Source organism: Myotis nattereri (genome assembly GCF_964212035.1).
Source record: "Myotis nattereri genome assembly, chromosome: 2".
Taxonomy (NCBI): domain Eukaryota; kingdom Metazoa; phylum Chordata; class Mammalia; order Chiroptera; family Vespertilionidae; genus Myotis; species Myotis nattereri.
In genome coordinates, this window is record NC_138076.1 from 84,131,554 (window position 1) to 84,150,609 (window position 19,056).

Consider the following 19,056-nt stretch of genomic DNA (forward strand, 5'->3'; position numbering starts at 1 on the left):
TTTTTGCTCAAAAAGGCTTGACTTAAAAATTAATAATAAGGTGGGTCTTCCTATATCCAAGTCAGCACAAAACCATTTGTGGGGAGTGAGATTTATTCTTTGCAATCTCATTTTAAAAATAGTCATTCATATGGGGGAAAGGGTAAGCAAATTGCCTCTAATATTGCTTTCATGCATGGGAGAATTGTGGCATTAAACAGAAGCCTGCTCAGTAGTCGGGGTAGGAAGAAGGGTCCGGAACCGGCAGGCACTGCAGTTTGATGAGACCAACATCAGCTCAAATGATGAAGCCCTGGCCCTTGGCGCTGCTTGGGGAGGCCTCGTGTGGGCTTTGGACCGGTGGATCTGAAACTTACAAAACGTGCTCCATGTCCCAGGGGACTCAGCTCTGGGTCTCACTCTTGGCTTTAACGGAGCAAGTTGGCCAGCGCCTGGGTGAGAACCACTTCTCCTGGTGACCTGCCCTCCTCCGCCTGCGCAGAGGCCCGGCCTCGCCAAAACCCGCGGAGCCGCGCGCTCACTAGTTTGTCCCTGCGGCGCCCCGTAGGCGGCGCCCGGCGTCCCGTCTCCCTGGGCGCAACACCATGGCTGCTTTCGGCGGCGTCGCCCCCGCCGGCGAGGGCATCCGCCACGCCGAGTACTCGCCGCCCTCGACCAAACGGCCTGACGCGGACATCGACCGGGGCCTGGTGAGTCCTGCCGGCGCTCCCGCCTCTCTCCGGCCCCGGGCGGCCCGCCAGCAGCCCCGGGTCCCCCCTAGTCCCCGCCTCACCTCTGCGAACCTCCTTCCCCGCGAACCCCGCTCCCGGCATTCATTCTTCATCTCTGCCCCTCCGCTAATCGGTGACCCGCCTGGCCTCCGCCGAAAGGGCGCGTTGAATGTCTGTCCCCTCGCATTGGTTCTCAACCTGTGGGTCGCGACCCCTTTGGGGGTCCAACGACCCTTTCACAGGGGTCGCCTAAGACCATCGGAAAACACATATAATTACATATGTTTTTGTGATTGATCACTATGCGTTAATTATGTTCAATTTGTAACAATGAAATTGGGGGTCACCACAACATGAGGAACTGTCTTAAAGGGTCGCGGCATTCGGAAGGTTGAGAACCACTGCCTCAGGGAGCTTCCAGTCTCGGGGACACCGACTGGAAGGGGCCCTTGGAGACGCAGCCCTGCGAGTGCTCAGGAGGGTTCTCCGCGTCACGTCGGGGACCCCGGGTGGTGGGGGCGGGGGAGGTCAGGAAGGGCTGCTCAGGGAAGGGAAGCAACAGTTCAGCGCCCGGATGGGAGGAGGGGGAGCAGGTCGCCCAGCGAAGGGAAGACGAAGGTGTTTGTGGCAGGAGCGGTGTATCCACAAAGTTGCAGGCCGGGGAAAGGGCTCGGGCGCTGCAGGCGGTTTATTCAGGCCGAAATGTGGAGCCGGGAAAAGGAATCGCGCGAGAGCAGCGTGCTGCCAGTCTCATGTGGTTTTAAGTTTTCTCTATTAAAAAAGTGAAAAGAAACAGGTGAATTTAATTTTAACAGTGTATTTTAGTTAATGCAGTATAGCCACAATGCTATTTTAGCGTGTGATCAACATAAAGAATTGTTACTGGCATTATAGATGCAGTATATGCTGCCTAAAACCCAGCGGGATTTTGCAGGAACAGGACACCTCCGTGTGGGCTGCCCAGCCTGCAGGTGCTCACAGGTGGCTAGTGGCACCTTACTGACGCCTGCAGTTCCCACAGGTCACTGGGGGCCGGAACATCGGAAGCATCTGCTAAACCACATGGGAGAGCTGGGGTATTCTGAGGGCAGTGGTGCCATTTTTCTGAGTTTTAAGCAAACAGGTGATAGGTGGGGCCATTGTAAAGGTCTGTGTGTAAGATGAATGGATTCGAGGGGGAAAGTGCGGAAACATGGCTGTTATTAGCCCTTTTCCACACCACATTCCCTGCTACTCCAGCCCACAGTGATAGATCTCGCCGACTTAATCTCCAGTAGAGCCTTACAATTTGGGGGGATGAAGACAGTTCTTTGTTGTGCAGGGTTGTCTCATGCATATTAGGATTTCTAGGACCAATAGTTCCCCGTCCACCAAGTGTCTTCCCTCCTACCCAAATTATTGTGACAACCAAAAGGTCCACAAATTGTCAAAATGTGCCTAAAGACCTGTTATGCTTCTGTTGAGAACCATTGGTCCAAGCATTGACCAATGATGAGGTAGAAGATAAGAGAGTTGATAATAATAACTTTGGGGAATTTGGAAGTACTGAAAGTAATGGGGAATTGACAAAGGTAAGTGTTAAGAAAGAATCAATGACCTAGGTGTGGGACATACTCAATAATCTTTTAGGAACCAGTAGAAAAGAGTATGTTTTTCAAGGAGTTAAAGAAAAATTTTTCAGACCATTTTCAAAAAAGGTGCAATGTAAAGTTTTTGAACTATGTGTCTGCAGAAGTAGATGTCAAATAACTTTTTCTCAAGTAAGCTTCTCTTTAGGAACTACGAAGTAATGTTTATTAGCCTGCTTAAGGGATTAAAAAGATAAAAATGTTGGCAAAAATACCTGTGAAGTACCTTGAATAAAATAGTAACTTATAATTAATTGTTTAATAATTAGAAGTCATGTGAAAACTTTGCTTTAGCAAAGCTAGTTCTCATAGAAAAGTAGGACATACACTTTTTAAGATTAAAAAGAGAATATCGTCGCCCTAGCTGGTTTGGCTCAGTGGATAGAGCGTCAGCCCACAGACTGAAGGGTCATGGGTTTGATTCCATTGCGGCTCGATTCCCTCAACTAATCAATGTCTCTCTCTCACATCGCTATTTCTCTCTGTATCTTCCCGTCCCTTCCATTCTCTCTTAAAAAAAAAAAAAAGGAAAAATATCCTCAAGTGAGGATTAACAACCAAAAAAGAATATCATCAATTTTTAAAGCAGTTTGAACAAAACTCAGTTTGTGTGTTAGCCTTTTAGTTTCCAGTACTTTCCTGAATAATATGACTCCTAGTGTTGTTAGGATAATGCAGTGATTTTCAACCAGTGTGCTGCAAGAATTTTTAAAACATGTGATAACTGACTACTTAGTCAGGGTTACTGCTGACCTCTTTTACCTTAGGTTGTCAGATAAAAAAATGACAACAGCCAATACAGCAACAGCCAGTGGTGTGAATGAATCAAACGTATACCTATTTTTTTTTGTCTGATTGCCAAAAATATATATATTTTTGGTCTGCCGAAGAATTTCAGTAATTAGTTTATGTGTGCCATGAAATGAAAAAAGGTTGAAAAATTGCTGGGATAATGTAATGTATAAGAAGATTAGCCACACATGTATTTCAGTATGAGCAAACCTGATACATCTGGCTAAAACCTATCAAACACATAAATTATCAAGTATTCATTACTGAAAAAAAGAGACCACTTCTATTATTTTTTAATTCCAAGTTGATTTAAAACATATTTAACATACCTGGAGTCTTCCCTTTGAAGAAATCACATGGATTATGTATTGTCTATCCATATTTTTAAATTTGTTTTTTTCTTGCTGTTTTTTATATCGTAAACGGAGGTTAAAATGTAAGCATCATGGACAGAAAATTTGTTTGCTGTCCAATTTCCAGTTATTCTGGAATGGGAAGGTGCTGGGGTTCAGCCCCAGCAGGCCCAGGGGTTCCCAAAGGTGTGGACGGAGTCGGCGAAGAAGTAATGAATGAATGACACAGAGGCAGCGTTCAGTTGATCAGCATGGTTGGATTCTCTTGCCTGGTTCTATCCAGGATCTCCAGCCAGGTTCTGTCTTTTATTGTCTTGTTACATCTGTATTTATACCAGTTGATTTTAATCCTGTCAATTTCTATTCCAAAGGTTAGGGTCTTATCTCCATTCCAGGGAGTAAAGATTATGTAGTTTAAGGGTGATTGTTTGTAGTTAAAGTGATTAACTACCCGCCTGGCATTTAGTTAAGGGGTTTTATTCCCTCCCTAACTTTAGGGAAAAATCCCTACCTGGGGAAACAACCTTTCTCAGAGAGGTGACCTTGGTTAAAACACATAGCGCCAAGAAGGTGAGCAAACATATTAAGAACAGTATGCCATATATGCCAGGTCCCTTGAAACATATGCTGTGCAGATGTTTCTTCCCTGCTGCGACTGTGTCAAGCAGCAAGGATGGACCGGCTTCCGGCAGGAAGGAATGAGGAGAACTGTTTCTTCAGTGAATGGAGTTTATAAATTCAAAATACAAACTTCAGCTTATCTAAAATGTAACTCATATCTTCTTGCCAAAAACATGCTGATTCTCTTATCTTGAATAATGCCATACTCAACTCCACTTCTCTTTTCCTTCCAACATTCAGTTCATCAGCCACTTATCCTGGCTTGTGTTATTTCCTTCTCCCTCCCTTCTCACTATTGTTCTGTTAGCCGTTATCATCTCTCCCCTAGCCTACTATGGTAGCCTTAAAAATTAGTCTCTCTGCTTCCGATATGTTACCCTTTTTAGTCTACACACTGCCATCAGTTATCTATACTAATAAAGAGCTAATATGCTAATTTTGGGGATGCCCTAAAGGGTAACGACCAGACCATTATCATATTAGCTGGGGCGTTGCTCCAGAGACGGGCAGAAGCAGGGAGGCGCCTGGAGGAGGTGGGACCATCCCGTGCCAGGGAGGGCAGGGGTGAGAGCCCATAGTACTCACCTCAGTAGTCCTTTGCCACCCACCACTCTCACTCTGAGTGCCCCATGGCCCACCTGCCAGGGGAAGGGGCACAGCGCAGCAGGCGGAGGCTTCCACATTCTCTTCCGGGGCCATGTTGGGGTGGAGTCACCGTGTTGCTCCGGAGACAGGGCAGAAACGGAGAGGCTCCCGGAGAAGGCAGCACCAGCCCGAGGCGACTGGAGGGACTGTGGGCGGGGCTTGAAGTGGCCAGAGAAGGGCTGGGGGGGGGGGGTTGGGGGGGTGGGAGGGGGGTCGTGGCTGGGCCAGGCGTGCTGGAGTGCTGTGTGGACAGGTTCGGGTGTCAAGGCAGGGCTGGAGGTGGGTGGGCAGCGCTGTGTGATTTCGCGCGCTGGGCTTCTAGTTTTTCTATAATACAGACCTTACAATGGTACCATCCCTTTTTATAATTTTACCATGGTTCAAACTCACTGGACTTTTCATGAACTGACCCCCAAAAGTGTATCCAGCCCTATCTTCCATCCTCTATACCAGTGATGGCGAACCTATGACACGTGTGTCAGAGGTGACCTGCGAACTCATTTTCTGGTTGATTTTTCTATCAAAAATATAAACCTTTGTTTTACTATGGTTGCAAATATCAAAAAATTTCTATATGTGACATGGCACCAGAGTTAAGTTAGGGTTTTTCAAAATCCTGACACGCCGAGCTCAAAAGGTTCGCCATCACTGCTCTATACTGTACTTTATCCTATGTTGTGATTTATAGTTTTCTCCTCTGTTTGAAACTTTTCCTGGCAAACTCCTATTCATTTTTAAAAAACGTTTTTATTGATGTTTTATAGAGAGAGGAAGAGAGAGAGAGAGAGAGAGAGAGAGAGAGAGAGAGACATGGATATGAGAGGGAGACATCAATCGGTTGCCTCCTGCATCACCATGACTGGGATGGAACTCACAATCTAGGCATTGAACTGGTGATCTTTTTGGTGCAGGGTGCACTAGGATGTCCAACCTACTGAGCCACACCAGCCAGGGCTCCAATTCTTTTTTTTTTGATGCAAAGTTTTCCCTTACTCTAGTTCCTTTTCCTAGTAGAATTAAATTATTTTATCCAATGTATTTCCTTATAAAGTCATACAATTTTTTAATTATAGTATTTCTTGTATCAAAATTATATTTTCATAAGAACCTGTGATGTCTTTAAGGCAAGAACATTTATCTGCTGTGATTGGCATTGTAATTGACACGTGGTAGTTACTTAATTGTTCAATAAATAAACAGCTATTAAGTTTACTACTATTAGTAACAATAAAAAACTTGGATGTTTGGTTCTAACATATTCTTGCATATTTTCTATAGGGTTTCTCCTTTATGTTAGCCTCTAAGGGAGAACAGTAATCTGTGTCTGTCTTTCTGACTTCTCTCTCTCTCTCTCTCTCTCTCTTTCTCTTTCTCTCTCTCTCTCTCTCTCTCTCTCTCTCTCTCTCTCTCTCTCTCTCTCTCAACTTAGCACAAGGCCTGGTGTATACAAAATAATTTTTGTGTATTTATATGGCAAGTGTTATCAATGTTATAAATAAATGTTTGTTGAGTGAGTGAAGAGTCTCCATCTTTTCTCTCCATCACAATTACTACTTCCCTTTTTTAGGCAGAGGAATAATTCTTTTCCTTGTTAATTTCCTTCTGGTATAACTGTTGTCTATCTTGAACTTAAATGTTGCTGTCTCAAGATAGAAGTTTTAGCATTTTATAACACTTTCAGGCAATTTATATTTATCTAGAAAGTTATTTACTGCTTATGCTGTTTTGAAAGAATAAGATGCCTTAGGGAATTTGTAAACAATGTTGATGCCTTTTTTCCCCCTCAGCAGTAGCAGCTATGATGGAGTACACTGTTTTACCAGTTTTCAGAAATTTTTTGATTCATGGTAGATATTTGAGACTAGGTGACACTTACAGATATCTGACTTGGTCTACTTGTTGATTTGCTGGCATTATTTCAATGGCACTTATATTTTCCTATTTGAAATATGTGTTTTAACTAAAATTAGATATTTTTTATAGGCAGGGACCAAATTTCAAGGATCCTCATTCTCAGCTCCTAACAAACCAGGCACATGCATGTTATCTAATAACATTTTTGTTGAATGCTTAAATTAACAAATGAATGAAATAGCTGGATGGGAGAAAAATAGAGGATTAGAGAAACATTTTCTAGAATGAAGAACTGATGACCTTAAGGAATAAAAAGAATAAGATAAATGATACTCTATTCTTTGACATAAAGAGAGGCCTAAATATAACTACCTAATGTTGTATGTAGTTTGGTTATTTTATTGCTTAATACCTTCAATAATAGGCATTCTCCACTTTATTTTTAAAGTTTGTCATTTCAATTTAGTGTAATAGATTTTTTTTTAGCACCAAATACATGGGAGCAATATACTAGGTGTGTGTGGAGAGCATATGAATAAACCAGAATTTCCACCCTCAAGGACAGAGGTCAGCAAACTTATTTTGTCAAGGGCTAAAAAGTAAGTATTTTAGGCTTTGCAGGCCAAATGGCCTCTGTTACACTACTGTACTCTGCCAGTGTAGAGTGTAAGAAGCCATAGACAATACATAAATGTGGCTGTGCTCCAATAAACTTTATTTACAAAAAGAGTTAGGGGGCCAGATTTGGCCTGTGGGTCGTAAGTTTGCTCTAGAAGGCAAATTGGATCAAATTTAAGCATCCAATTGGAGACCAATTTTATTAGGTGCTATCATTTATTTGTTCATTCATTTAACGTGTTTATAGTGTCTCACTTTACTAGGTTAGGTACGGAGGCTAAGTGCTGCATTAGAAACAAGATGATAAAACATGACTTTTGTGCTCTAGGGACTTGAAATGTAAGAGAAGCCAGAAAAAGGAAAAAAAAAAGTTTTTCCAAAATATAGATCATATCAATGAAAAAAAGTAAGGAAAATAAGTTGGGATAGACTCTTGATGGCTCTGAATGGCAGATTAAGGGCTGTGGATCATGTCTGTATGCAGTTGAAGTTTTGTAGGAGCTGTGTGATCAGGGAAGGGCTTTGGGAAGGTTAAGCCTAGAGCAATATTTAAGAAGGTACAGGATAGAGAAGCAGAAGCAGGCAAGACTATTAAAGAATGTGGGCCGTGTTCTGGGAGTACAGCACAGAGGAGGAGATGATGGCAGCAAGGACTGTGATGGGAGCTAAATTGTTTTGTGCCAGGTGTTAAGCTAATGCTTTACCACTCATTTAGTCTGTGTGATAACTCTGTGAGGTAGAGATGCTGTTATAATCCCCCACTTATAAATGAGTCAGTTGAGGCTTAAAGCAATGAAGTAATTTGCCCAAGGCCGCACAGTTGGTGCATAGATGAACCACAAGGCACTCTGCTTTCTTGCCTCTGTGTTCTTACTCAGAATATATTCTCTCTTTATTTCTCTTTCCTATTCCATTTTTCTGTGAGTGTCAAAGACTAACCAGGAAAACAGACATAATTTGAGTTATATAAAACAAATGTAATGCAGAGAATTGGCTTTATAGGTAATGGAGTTGTAGAGGAGCCAAACAAGATTGTGAGGCAGTCCAGAGGTTGAGAACAGCAAGAAACCATTAGCATTCCTAGGGCTGGTGGGCTAACGGGAAGAATTCATGTTTTCAAAACCCCTCCAGTTAACTGGGTTCTGTCCACAGGGAAGGTGGAGCCACAGAGACACTGATGCTGTTAGAGCTGCTGCTCATGACAGAGAGAAAAAGGGGGAAGCAACCTGCTCCCCCTCTCTTTACCCTCCTGTCCTTCACCATTGCATCTCCTTGGTCAGACTCAACTGGAGCCAGCTGACACCGGAGCCTGCAGGACTCAGGTCCTTTCCAACAGATCAGAGGAGGGAAGGGCAGGAAATGGATCAGTGAGGGCAGACAGGTCTGGGACCAACATGCTCATTTTATTTTCAGCTGTAAGGTGATTTGAATGCCACAGATGTTGAAAAGTTTGAAAGCATAGGCTTCTAAAAGCAGTATTATAGAACACTATTATGAATGGAGTTATTCCCTTAGCCCACAGAAATCTGTTTAGCCTACAGGGTAAGAGAAAGAGTATTTTTCATGGAACTTCATTTTCACTGTCTTATGCTCTTTGAGTATCATTTTAATGCTATTAGGGATTAAATAAGCATTGTTAGCTCTCATGAAAATCTGATTACCATGTATAACATTTCTTTCCTTTTAAATTGACTTTTTTCTTTTAAAAAAAACAGTAGTTTTAGATTTACAGAAAAAGCGAGAACGCCCTGACCGGTTTGGCTTGGTGGATAGAGCATCGGCCTGCGGACTGAAGGGTCCCAGGTTCGATTCCAGTCAAGGGCATGTACCTTGGTTGTGGGCACATCCCCAGGAGGGGGTGTGCAGGAGGCAGCTGATCGATGTTTCTAACTCTCTATCCCTCTCCCTTCCTCTCTGTAAAAAATCAATAAAATATATTTTTTAAAAAAAGTGAGAACACAAAGTCTTCACATACCCCACACTCAGTTTCCCCTATTAACATCTTGTGTTAGTGTGGTACATTTGTTACAATTAATGAACCAATATTAATGCATTATTATTATTAATCAAAAGCCATACTTTATTCAGATTCTTAGTTTTTACTAATGTTCTTTTAATGTTCCAGGATACCACTTCTTTTTAGTTTTCATGTTTCTTTTGGCTCCTCTTGGCTGTGACAGTTTCTCAGACTTGTCTTGTTTTTGATGACTTTGACAGATTTGAGGAGTACTCACAATTCTATTCAGGTGGGGGATGCCTCTCCACTGAAATTTGTCACTTGGTTTTCTCACAATTAGACAGATTATGGGTTTTGGAAGGAAGAACAGAGAGTTAAATGCCATTTTCATCACATCATATGTAGAATACATATTATAAACATGATTTATCACTATTTATGTTGACCTTGATCCAGTCTGATAAAGTATTTGTCAGGTTTCTCCATTGTAAGGTGCTCTTCTGCCCCTCCCCCCTTCCCATACTATTATTTCTGAAAGGAAGTTGTTTTGTGTGGTCCATATTTAAGGAGTGGGGAGTCATGATCCCCCTTCTTAAGGGTTGAGAAGTCTATAAAATTATTTAGAATTCTTCTGCATGGGAGAATGTCTCTTCTCCCCCATTTACTTATTTTTATCAATCTAGATTCATGATACTTATTTTATACTTAGGTTTATAATCCAGTACTACTATTTTGTTGTTCAAATGGTTCCAGCTTTGGCCATTGGGAATCGCTTAGTTGGCGTCTGTGTATCCTTGGCATACCATCATTATTGTGGATTTTTTTAGGATTTCCTTACTTTCAGCACTTACAAGGTGTTATAGCTCACTGTGTATATTTCTTGCCCCCAGTTCTAGAATCAGCCATTTCTCTAAGAAACCTTGTGTGTATACTATTTTATCTCATGAGAAACTTCATTCTAGATCCCAACACTGGATCCTAATAATCCCATTTTTATCCTCTTACCCAACTCTTTCCTAGTTTTCTTATCTTCTCCCTGGATAGCTAATGGGGTATGAGAGTAAAAGATTTCCTTGTCTTGGGATCAATGATTGCTGCTTTCAGTCCACCAGGGAAAGTGGAATTACCCCTGCAGCTACAGCGAAGCTCTTCTTTGGTTGATTAGTTTTGGCTTTATTTTTGTTTTTTGATATCTGGTGTTAGGGACTGCTAAGGGAGGGTTCTAGGGGATTGTTAAAGGAAGGAGAGACCCATTAATCTTTCTGTATAGGCATTCCTCAGAGAGATATCAAGTTCCAGTCCAGACCACTATGATAAAGAGAGTATTGCAATAAATGGAGTCATAATCTTTTTGCTGGTGGAGGGTCTTGCCTTCAGTTTGTAAAAAACATAATACCTGTGAAGTGAAATAAAGTGAAGCTCAGTAAAATGAGGTATGCCTGCATTCATACTTTCAAGTTTGTTATGGTATCTCAGTATGGGTCATGAGCAGAAGCACCTATCTCCAGGTCTAAGGTCAAATATGACTGCACATTCCTCTAAATGATTAAATATGATCTTCCAGGGAGTAATTTTCACTTTCTTTTGGAATACCTAGAATTTAACAACCACCCCCACCGCAACTGAAAAAAATAGTTTGTATAGCAGATACATAGAACTGAAGGGAAGAGAATTAAACCAAGGGTGAAAACCAGTTACAGAATGGTAGTATCAGTAGCATTTCCCCATCCCCAGTATTGCCTAGTTACAGTGATGGTAGTTTTATTCACCAAGAACTTTACTACTTTATAGAACTTAGAACATTTCTAAATATATTATACTAGAGGCCCGGTGCATGGGATTTGTGCACTGGTGGGGGGCATGGCCTGTGGGGATCGGCCTACTGTGGCAGCGCCACTCATCCCAGTCAGCCGATGGCTGTGGACCCGCCCTCTGAATGGCTGCTCCCGTTGTGGGAACACTGCTCATCCTGGTCAGCCAAGCAGCACTACCACTGTGGGAGCACACTGGCCACCAGGGGGCAGCTCCAGTGTTGAACGTCTGCCCCCTGGTGTTCAGTGTGTGTCATAGCAACTGGTCGACCAGTAGTTCTGGCCCTTCCACTTTTTGGTCGCTGGGCTTTTATTATATAGGATGGTTTTTGTAAAGTATTTTAAGTAAAAGTTTTAATAAGTGCTGTGAATTGATACCTTAATGGGTATATTCTGTTTAACTATTTTGGGGTAACCCATTTCAGCCGTCCTTTCCATTCTAGAAAACTTGTGGTATTCTACCATTTAGAAACAGTTGGAATGCCATACAGTTTAGAATTGTTGACTCATTCATTCTTATTTTTAAGTGTCAATAGATCTATTTCTAACACTAAGTTTATTATCTGTATTTTATCAGTGTCATAATATTTTTAATTATGAGATTTTGTAAAGGATCATTTAGTCCCTTGCAGTAAAAATTCACTTTTGTCCAGTACAGGTGGTTTTCTGTGTTTGTTTGCTTTAAAACAATTTCCCAATCTTTTCAGATATAATGTCTTTTATAAGGTGAAAATTTTCATAACAGTGTCCTGCCCCATAATATCAGTTGTATTTTCTATTTTTATTCATTGACTATATAAAATAAGATAAAAATTAATGATATGTATGAATATATTGAGTTCATGATGTGCAAGCAAACAGTTAAGGAGGAAGTGAACAACATTGAATGAATGTCTGCTATGTACCAGGCACTGTGTTATTTTCCCATTTCTCATAATAGCCCTGTGAAGTTAGATGTTACTTTTCACCATTTTCATTTAAGGGAAACTGAGGATCAAAGAGGTTAATTAACTATCTCAAGGTTATACAGCTAGGAAGTGGCAGGATTGGATATGAAACTAATTTTGACTCCAAAAGCTCTTAACCATATTGCTGCTTCATCATTTAGATATCAGAAATTGAGGAACTGCAACTTAAAGAAATGGTTTATAGTCTTAGTATTTGTGATAATTTTCAGAGTCTTCAGTTGCTTCAAGATATGTTTAAGAATTCTTAAACTTCAAAGCAGAGTTCATTTTATTTTACCCTAACTCAAAAAGGAAGGAAAGAATACTGTGTAATGAAATTTAAGCTGTAAGCATTACCATTCTAAGAAATTGCTGCCTTAAAGTAAAATAGGCTTTTGTGAGAGAGTAAAAGCAGTTTTCAGAAAATTGGGTGATTTCCTAAGAAGAATTAGCAAAGCTACAAAGTGTTGCAGGTAAGGTGTACATCAGATGTAGGCCAAGAGAGTTTAAGGGGTACTTGCTAAGGACTTCACAGTCAGTATGATAAAAGTCTGTAGAAGTACATGATAGGGAGGAGGCTAGCTAGAGATGCAGCCAGATCAGGTACAAGGATAAAAAGGGGGGTACCAAAGATCAGTGCATTTGTTTTCATTGAAGAGTGCCAGGAGGAATTTGTTTTTAAAGTTTCTTTTAAAGTAGACAAGTTTTTCTGACTTGAGAACTTAAAAATTATTAGGCTGCTTTGACCAGGTAAGATCTTCCCAAGATTTTTCTAATAATTTATTTTTCTCCTGAATTTTTGTTGTTGTTGTTGTTTTAATCCTTACCTGAGGTTTCTTTTTTTTTGTCATTGACTTCTAGAAAAAGTGAAAGGGATGGTGGGAGGGGGGAGGGAGGGAGGAAGGAAGAGAGAGATTGAGAGAGAGACATCGATTGGTTACCTTTTCCATGTGCTTCAACTGAGGCCCAGGATCAAACCTGCAACCCATGTACCAACCCTTGGCTAGGAGTCTAACTCGAGACCCTTTGGTGCAGGGACTGATGCTCTAACCACCGAGCACACAGGCCAGGGCTTCTTCTCATTTTAAAAGAAACTATATATATAAAAGGCTAATATGTACAGTGTCCCCTTGGGAGTTAGACTGGGAGTTTGATCACTCACTATGACGTGTGCTGACCACGAGGGGGCAGCGCGGAACATGGTGGGCGACCAGCAGCGGTGGCAGGGCGCTGAGGGAGTGAAGGAAGGTGGAGGTGGGGAACTGCACTGTGGCAGCACGCGGGTGGCGAGGGAAGGAGGAGGCGAGGAGGCGGGGAACCTGCAGGCCTAGCGACTTTACCCATGCACGAATTTCGTGCATTCGGCCTCTAGTCCTATATAATAAAAGCCTAATATACAAATTGTCCCCTTGGGCTGTGGTCCGACTGGGTGATCGGGAGTCCAACCGCTCACTATGACGTGCACTGACCACCAGAGGGCGGTGCGGAACATGGTGGGCGTCGGCGATGTGGCCTGGCAGCGGGCAGCAGTGGAAGTGCTGCTGGCCCTGATGGGAACCAATGAGAGTGGGACTGTGGCAGGATGGTGGAGCGGAGGGAGGAAGGAAGAGAGAGATTGAGAGAGAGACATCGATTGATTACCTTTTCCATGTGCACCAGGCCAAGGTGGGTGCGAGTGGGGGCCCAATTGCCCTGCAGATGGTGACTGTCGGCAGCGGCGGTGGCAGGGGGCAGGGCTGCTGCCTGGCTTCCAGGTGCTGAGGAAGAAAGGGCAAATAGCAATATTAAAATGTTTCTTCTAATTATTTCCCTTTCAATATGCATGAATCCGTGCACTGGGCCACTAGTTGTTTAATAATATCATATGGTAATTGTAATAGCTACAATTTATTAAATGTTTACTATATGTAAAATACTAGGTGATATGTATGAATGTCCTAATTTGTGAAAATTCATACCAACTTGAGGAAGTAGACATAATTATTACCCTCATTTTGCAGGTAAGGAAACAGTAGTATAGAAAGGTTAAGTAACTTGATTAAGGTGAGGGACTTGACAAGTAAAGAGCCAAATTTCAAGCCATATTTCTTTGATATGTAATCCAGACATTCTCATGATAAAAGGTACTAAATATGCAATTACTATTAACATTTTGGTTTATATCATTTTGGTTGTTTTTCTGTGTATGTGGTACATTTTATTATAATTTGCTTTTATTCTATATTTAGCATATTGTCTGTAAATTTTCCTTAATATAGTATGCAATTTTCAATGCATATTTTATATACAGTGGGGCCTTGACTTACGAGTTTAATTCGTTCCATGACGGAGCTCGTAACTCAAATTACTCGTATGTCAAATCAATGTTCACCATTACAATGAATTGAATGCTGGGCTGATGTGGTGTTCACTGTGACGTTCGCTGCGCCAACTAGCAGTGGGGTATCTGAAGCTGGCTCATAACCCGAATTTTAGCTCGCAACTCAAAGCAAAAAATCGGCCGAGAGAGACGGCTCATATCTTGAAAAACTCGTTAGTCGGGACACTCGTAAGTCAAGGCCCCACTGTATGTCCTAATTTATTTACTTACCTTCTTTTGTGTATTCTAATTGTTTCCAATATTTATATTATAAATAATGCAGTGATGATATTCTCATGTATAAGTTTATGCACTTCTTTGATTATTTCCCTAGGATAATTTTTAAGATTGTAGTTATATCAGTGGGTTACTAAATAAATGCAAAACAGTACTTAAAAGATTATTCTTAAGAAATCACTGTGTAAAGCAAGGATTTAAGTTTGGAGAATTTTAAAATTATATTAGAGAGTGGAGAAGTACTCATTTGTCATAAGCCTAAGAGTTTTGTTTCTTATGTTTTGCATTTGGTTTTGCTTTGCTTTGTTTTTGTTTTGCCCTCCCATTTACTCTGTTCTTGCTGTAGAAATGAATGCTTGTCTGTAGTTTAACATAAATTAAGTGACTTTGAAGTGGAGCAAATACAAATTAGTTAGCTTTGCGTTTCCTTTTTACTTAAAGTTTTCATGGGAATTGGTGTTTTGAAAGAAGATCAGAATTTTTTGTTTTTGGCAATGGAATAATAATGGTAAGGGTTAGGTAGATTAATGTGGATTGATTCAGTTTAGATATGAAAATCCGTGAAAGTCATGTTGGCTTGTCTTGAAAATTTTAGAGAAGGATAATTATAAAAATTCTCTTTCTAAAGTCATTTTTACCATTTCTGATACTTGAGTATAAATTTCCTTCCCCTCCTTTTGATCTGCATATGTAACAGCTCTCCCAAATTCTGATCTGCAGGCAGTCTTTCTTGGTTCCTCTCTTTTCTCTCTTCCACTTGCTGTTTAAATTCAAAGAGCTTTTCTGGAAATTGAATCAAATAATAAGGCAGCATAAAACACCGAGTTCAGCAGATTTGCTTGTGATTGACCCTTAAGAATTGAGTTACTATAAGATAAAGGAAGAATGTTTTTTGAGACAACCTGCTCATTCTTCTTTCCACTTAGGTGAGACTTTTTTTTTGGTAATAATGCTGTGCTTGGGTTTTTATTTATCATTTCATAATGGCAGGTTTTTAGAAAAAGAAGTCCAAAAGAGAGCGTATGACATCCTTTCTGTCCCCAGTCCTCTCATAGTCTTTCCTTTCAACAAAAGGCAACTCTGTTAAGGCAGTAAGTAGCCTTGGCATCCTTTTTCTCCCGCAGCTTTAATTGACAAATAAAACATTGTATATATTTAAGGTATACAACATGATTTGATATATATAAACATTGTGAAATGATTACCACAGTAAGCTAATTAACACACTAATCACCACACCATTACCTTGTGTGTGTGTGCATGTGTGTTTGGGTGTAATGAGATCACTTAAGATCTACTCTCTTAGCATATCCTATCTAATAAAAGAGAAACATGGTAATTGGCGTACGACCGCTACCCTTCCCATTGGCTAATCAGGGCAATATGCAAATTAACTGTCAGCCAAGATGGCCGCCAGCAGCCAGGCAGCTTGAAACTAACATGAGGCTTGCTTGCTTCAGTGACGGAGGACTCCAACGTTCCCCACCTGCCCCTGCAGGCCTCTGAGCTGCAAGCAACTATGTAACAAACATAGAAGCTAAACAAAACCCCAGAAACCTTCTGGGCTTCAGCCAGCAGGATCGCAACACTGTAAGCAAAGGCCAGAAACCTACTTTCAGCAGGGGAGGCCTAAGAGCTGGAGCCAAGCCTCAAAGCTAAAGCTGGCCCAGAATAAAAAAAGAAAAAAAAAAAAGCGCGGTTGGGAGCTTCAGTCACCCCCAGCCTGAAAACAGCCCTCAGCTCCTCACCCAGACTGGCCAGGCACCCCAGTGGAGACCCTCATCCTGAAGGGTGTGTGACCAGCTGCAAACAGCCATCATCCCCTCACCCAGGCTGGCCAGGCACCCCAGTGGGGACCCCCACCCTGATCCAGGACACCTTTCAGGGCAAACCAGCCAGCACCCACCCATGCACCAGGCCTCTACCCTATATAGTAAAAGGGTAATATGCCTCCCAGCACCGGGATCAGTGGAGCCGCGAGGCCTCCCGGCACCGGGATAAGTGTGACAGGGGGCAGCGCCCAAACCCCCTGATCGCCCTGCGGCTCTGTGTGTGACAGGGTGCGGTGCCCCAACCCCCTGATCGGCCCTGCTCTGTGTGTGACAGGGTGCGGCGCCCCAACCCCCCCCCCCCCCCCCCCCCACGTGCCCTGCTCTGTGTGTGACAGGGTAGAGCCATAACCTCCCCATCGGTCCTGCCTTGAGTGTAAGAGTGGCAGCACCCCAACCCCCGATCGGCCCTGCTCTGTGGGTGATAGAGGGTGGTGCCCCAACCCCCTGATGGGCCCTGCTCTGTGCATGACAGGGTACAGAGCCCCAACCCCCTGATGGGCCCTGCTCTGTGAGTGACAGGGGCAAATGCCCCAACCCCCTGATTGGCCCTGCGCTGTGCATGACAGGGGGTGGCGCTGCAACCTCCCCATCCACCCTGCCTTGAGTGTGACAGAGGATGGTGCCCCAACCCCCCATCGGCCCTACCCTGGGCGTGACTGAGGGTGGAATCACAACCTCCCGATCGCCCTGCTCTGTGTATGACAGGGGGCGGCGCCCCAACTCCCCAATCGGCCCTGCTCTGAGCCCGACCAGGGGCTGCACCTAGGGATTGGGCCTGCCCTCTGCCACTCGGGAGCAGGCTTAAGCCAGCAGGTCGTTATCTGCCGAGGGGTCCCAGACTGCGAGAGGGCACAGGCCGGGCTGAGGGACCTCCCTCCCCCCCCCCCCAAGTGCACAAGTTTTTGTGCACCGGGCCTCTAGTTTCATATATAAAACTTATAAAGTTTGACCAACATCGGCCTATTTCTCCTACCCCCAGTTCCTGGAAACCACCGTTCTACTCTCTGCTTCTATGAGTTTCACTGTATTTTACTTTTTTTTAATCCGTTCATCTGTTAATGAATACCAATTTCTCTTTTTCTTTCATACCTCATATCTAATCTCTCAACAAATCTTGTTGCTCATAATATATCCAGAATCTGATAACTTTTCCCCATCTCCATCTCTAATCACTTTGGTCCAAACTACCATTATATCTTTCTTGGATTATTTTAATGGTTTCCTAATACACCTCCATGCCTCAGCCTTTGACATGTTTTTTCTCAATATGACAACTACGGATCATTTTAGAATTCTAAATAAGATTATCTTAAGCCTCTGCTCAAAACAGTAATGTCTCATGTCACTCCAAAACAACAACAAAAACAAAACTGAAGTCTTTATTTTGACCTCTAAGGCCTGCCATAGTCTAATCCCCATGCTACCTTTCTGACCTCATTTCCTAATCTTTATTTACCCCATCTCACATTCTGCACTGTGCACACCAACCTCCTGGCTGTGCCCAAGTACACCAGACATACCCTGCCTTAGAACCTTCAACCATGTTCCCTCTACCCACAGTGATTTTTCCTTAGATATTCCTTCTTCATTTTCTTTTTTTTCTAAAGGCACCTTTTCAGTGAAGCTTTCCTTGCTCACTCTGAATTTGTCACTCTCTCCATATTTCATTTACTTGCTTAATTTTTCTATGTAGCCCACTCTCTATTGTATATTTTCCTTGCTTAGATTGTTTGTATTTGGGCTCATGTTAAAATGTGCTTCACAAGGATAGGAATATCCTCAAGACTTCGAATTGTGATTGGCAATTCCAATAAACACTTACTGAGTATTTTTTGAAATCAGTCAACCAATCAGAGATAGGAGATGGCCTCCAAATGGCTACTTGATAAGTTACCTAACTCTTTTATTGGGAATTTCTTTATTTTTGTTAAAGTTTGTTTAGCAAGTCATTTATTCCTTTATGCGTTCATACTGTGGATTATCTTTCTTTCATTTTTATAATAAAATCTACCTGACACAGGTCCTAAACATCATTTTCTTTGTCTTCCATGAGACTTTTGGATATATTTACCCTAGTCCAGAATATTTTAAGGCATGATTAAATGTCAATCTCTTAATCAAGCTTAACTATCATTATTCATTATATTTTTTCTCATTTCAAAACATAATTCCTGTTACTAGAAGACACCAATATAGTACACAGAGGCATCTGGATAGTAGGGGAGCTTTTCAAGACCATATTTATTCCATTACACAAACTTTTTAAAAACACACTACGTGCTAGGTACTTTGGTAGATTTTGGAACTCCAAAGAGGTAAACATAGTCCCTACCTCCATAAGTTCACATTTTAGAAGGGATTTGAAATAAGTAAACCATCCTATATAATAAAACCCTAATATGCAAATCGAATGGCGGAACAACTGGTCGCTATGATGCACAATGACCACCAGGACGCAGATAAACAGGGGCAGCGCTGCTCAGCCAGAAGCCAGTCTCACGGCTGACAGCAGCGGTGGCGGGAGCCTTTCCCACCTCCACAGCAGGGAGCGGGCCTAAGCTGGCAGTCGGACATCCCCTGAATGGTCCTGGACTGCGAGAGAGCACAGGCGGGGCTGAGGGAGCCCTCCCCCCCCCAGTGCACAGATGTTATGCACCAGGCCTCTAGTTATTAAATAATATACTAGCTATGA

General features: G+C 42.4%; 1 protein-coding gene across 3 annotated transcripts in view; it reads left to right on the forward strand.

Annotated features, from left to right (window-relative positions):
• Positions 1-555: 555 nt before the first annotated feature.
• The window catches only part of DNAJC15 (DnaJ heat shock protein family (Hsp40) member C15), a 102,506-nt gene continuing 84,005 nt past the window's right edge, over positions 556-19,056 (forward strand). The window contains exon 1 of one of the 3 annotated variants that reach the window (XM_081082754.1): positions 556-689. In XM_081082754.1, coding sequence (XP_080938880.1) covers positions 585-689 — 105 coding nt within the window. In that variant the 5' untranslated portion in view covers positions 556-584. The remainder of the gene's footprint in view (positions 690-19,056) is intronic. The other 2 variants (XM_081082752.1, XM_081082753.1) reach the window with 2 other exon arrangements.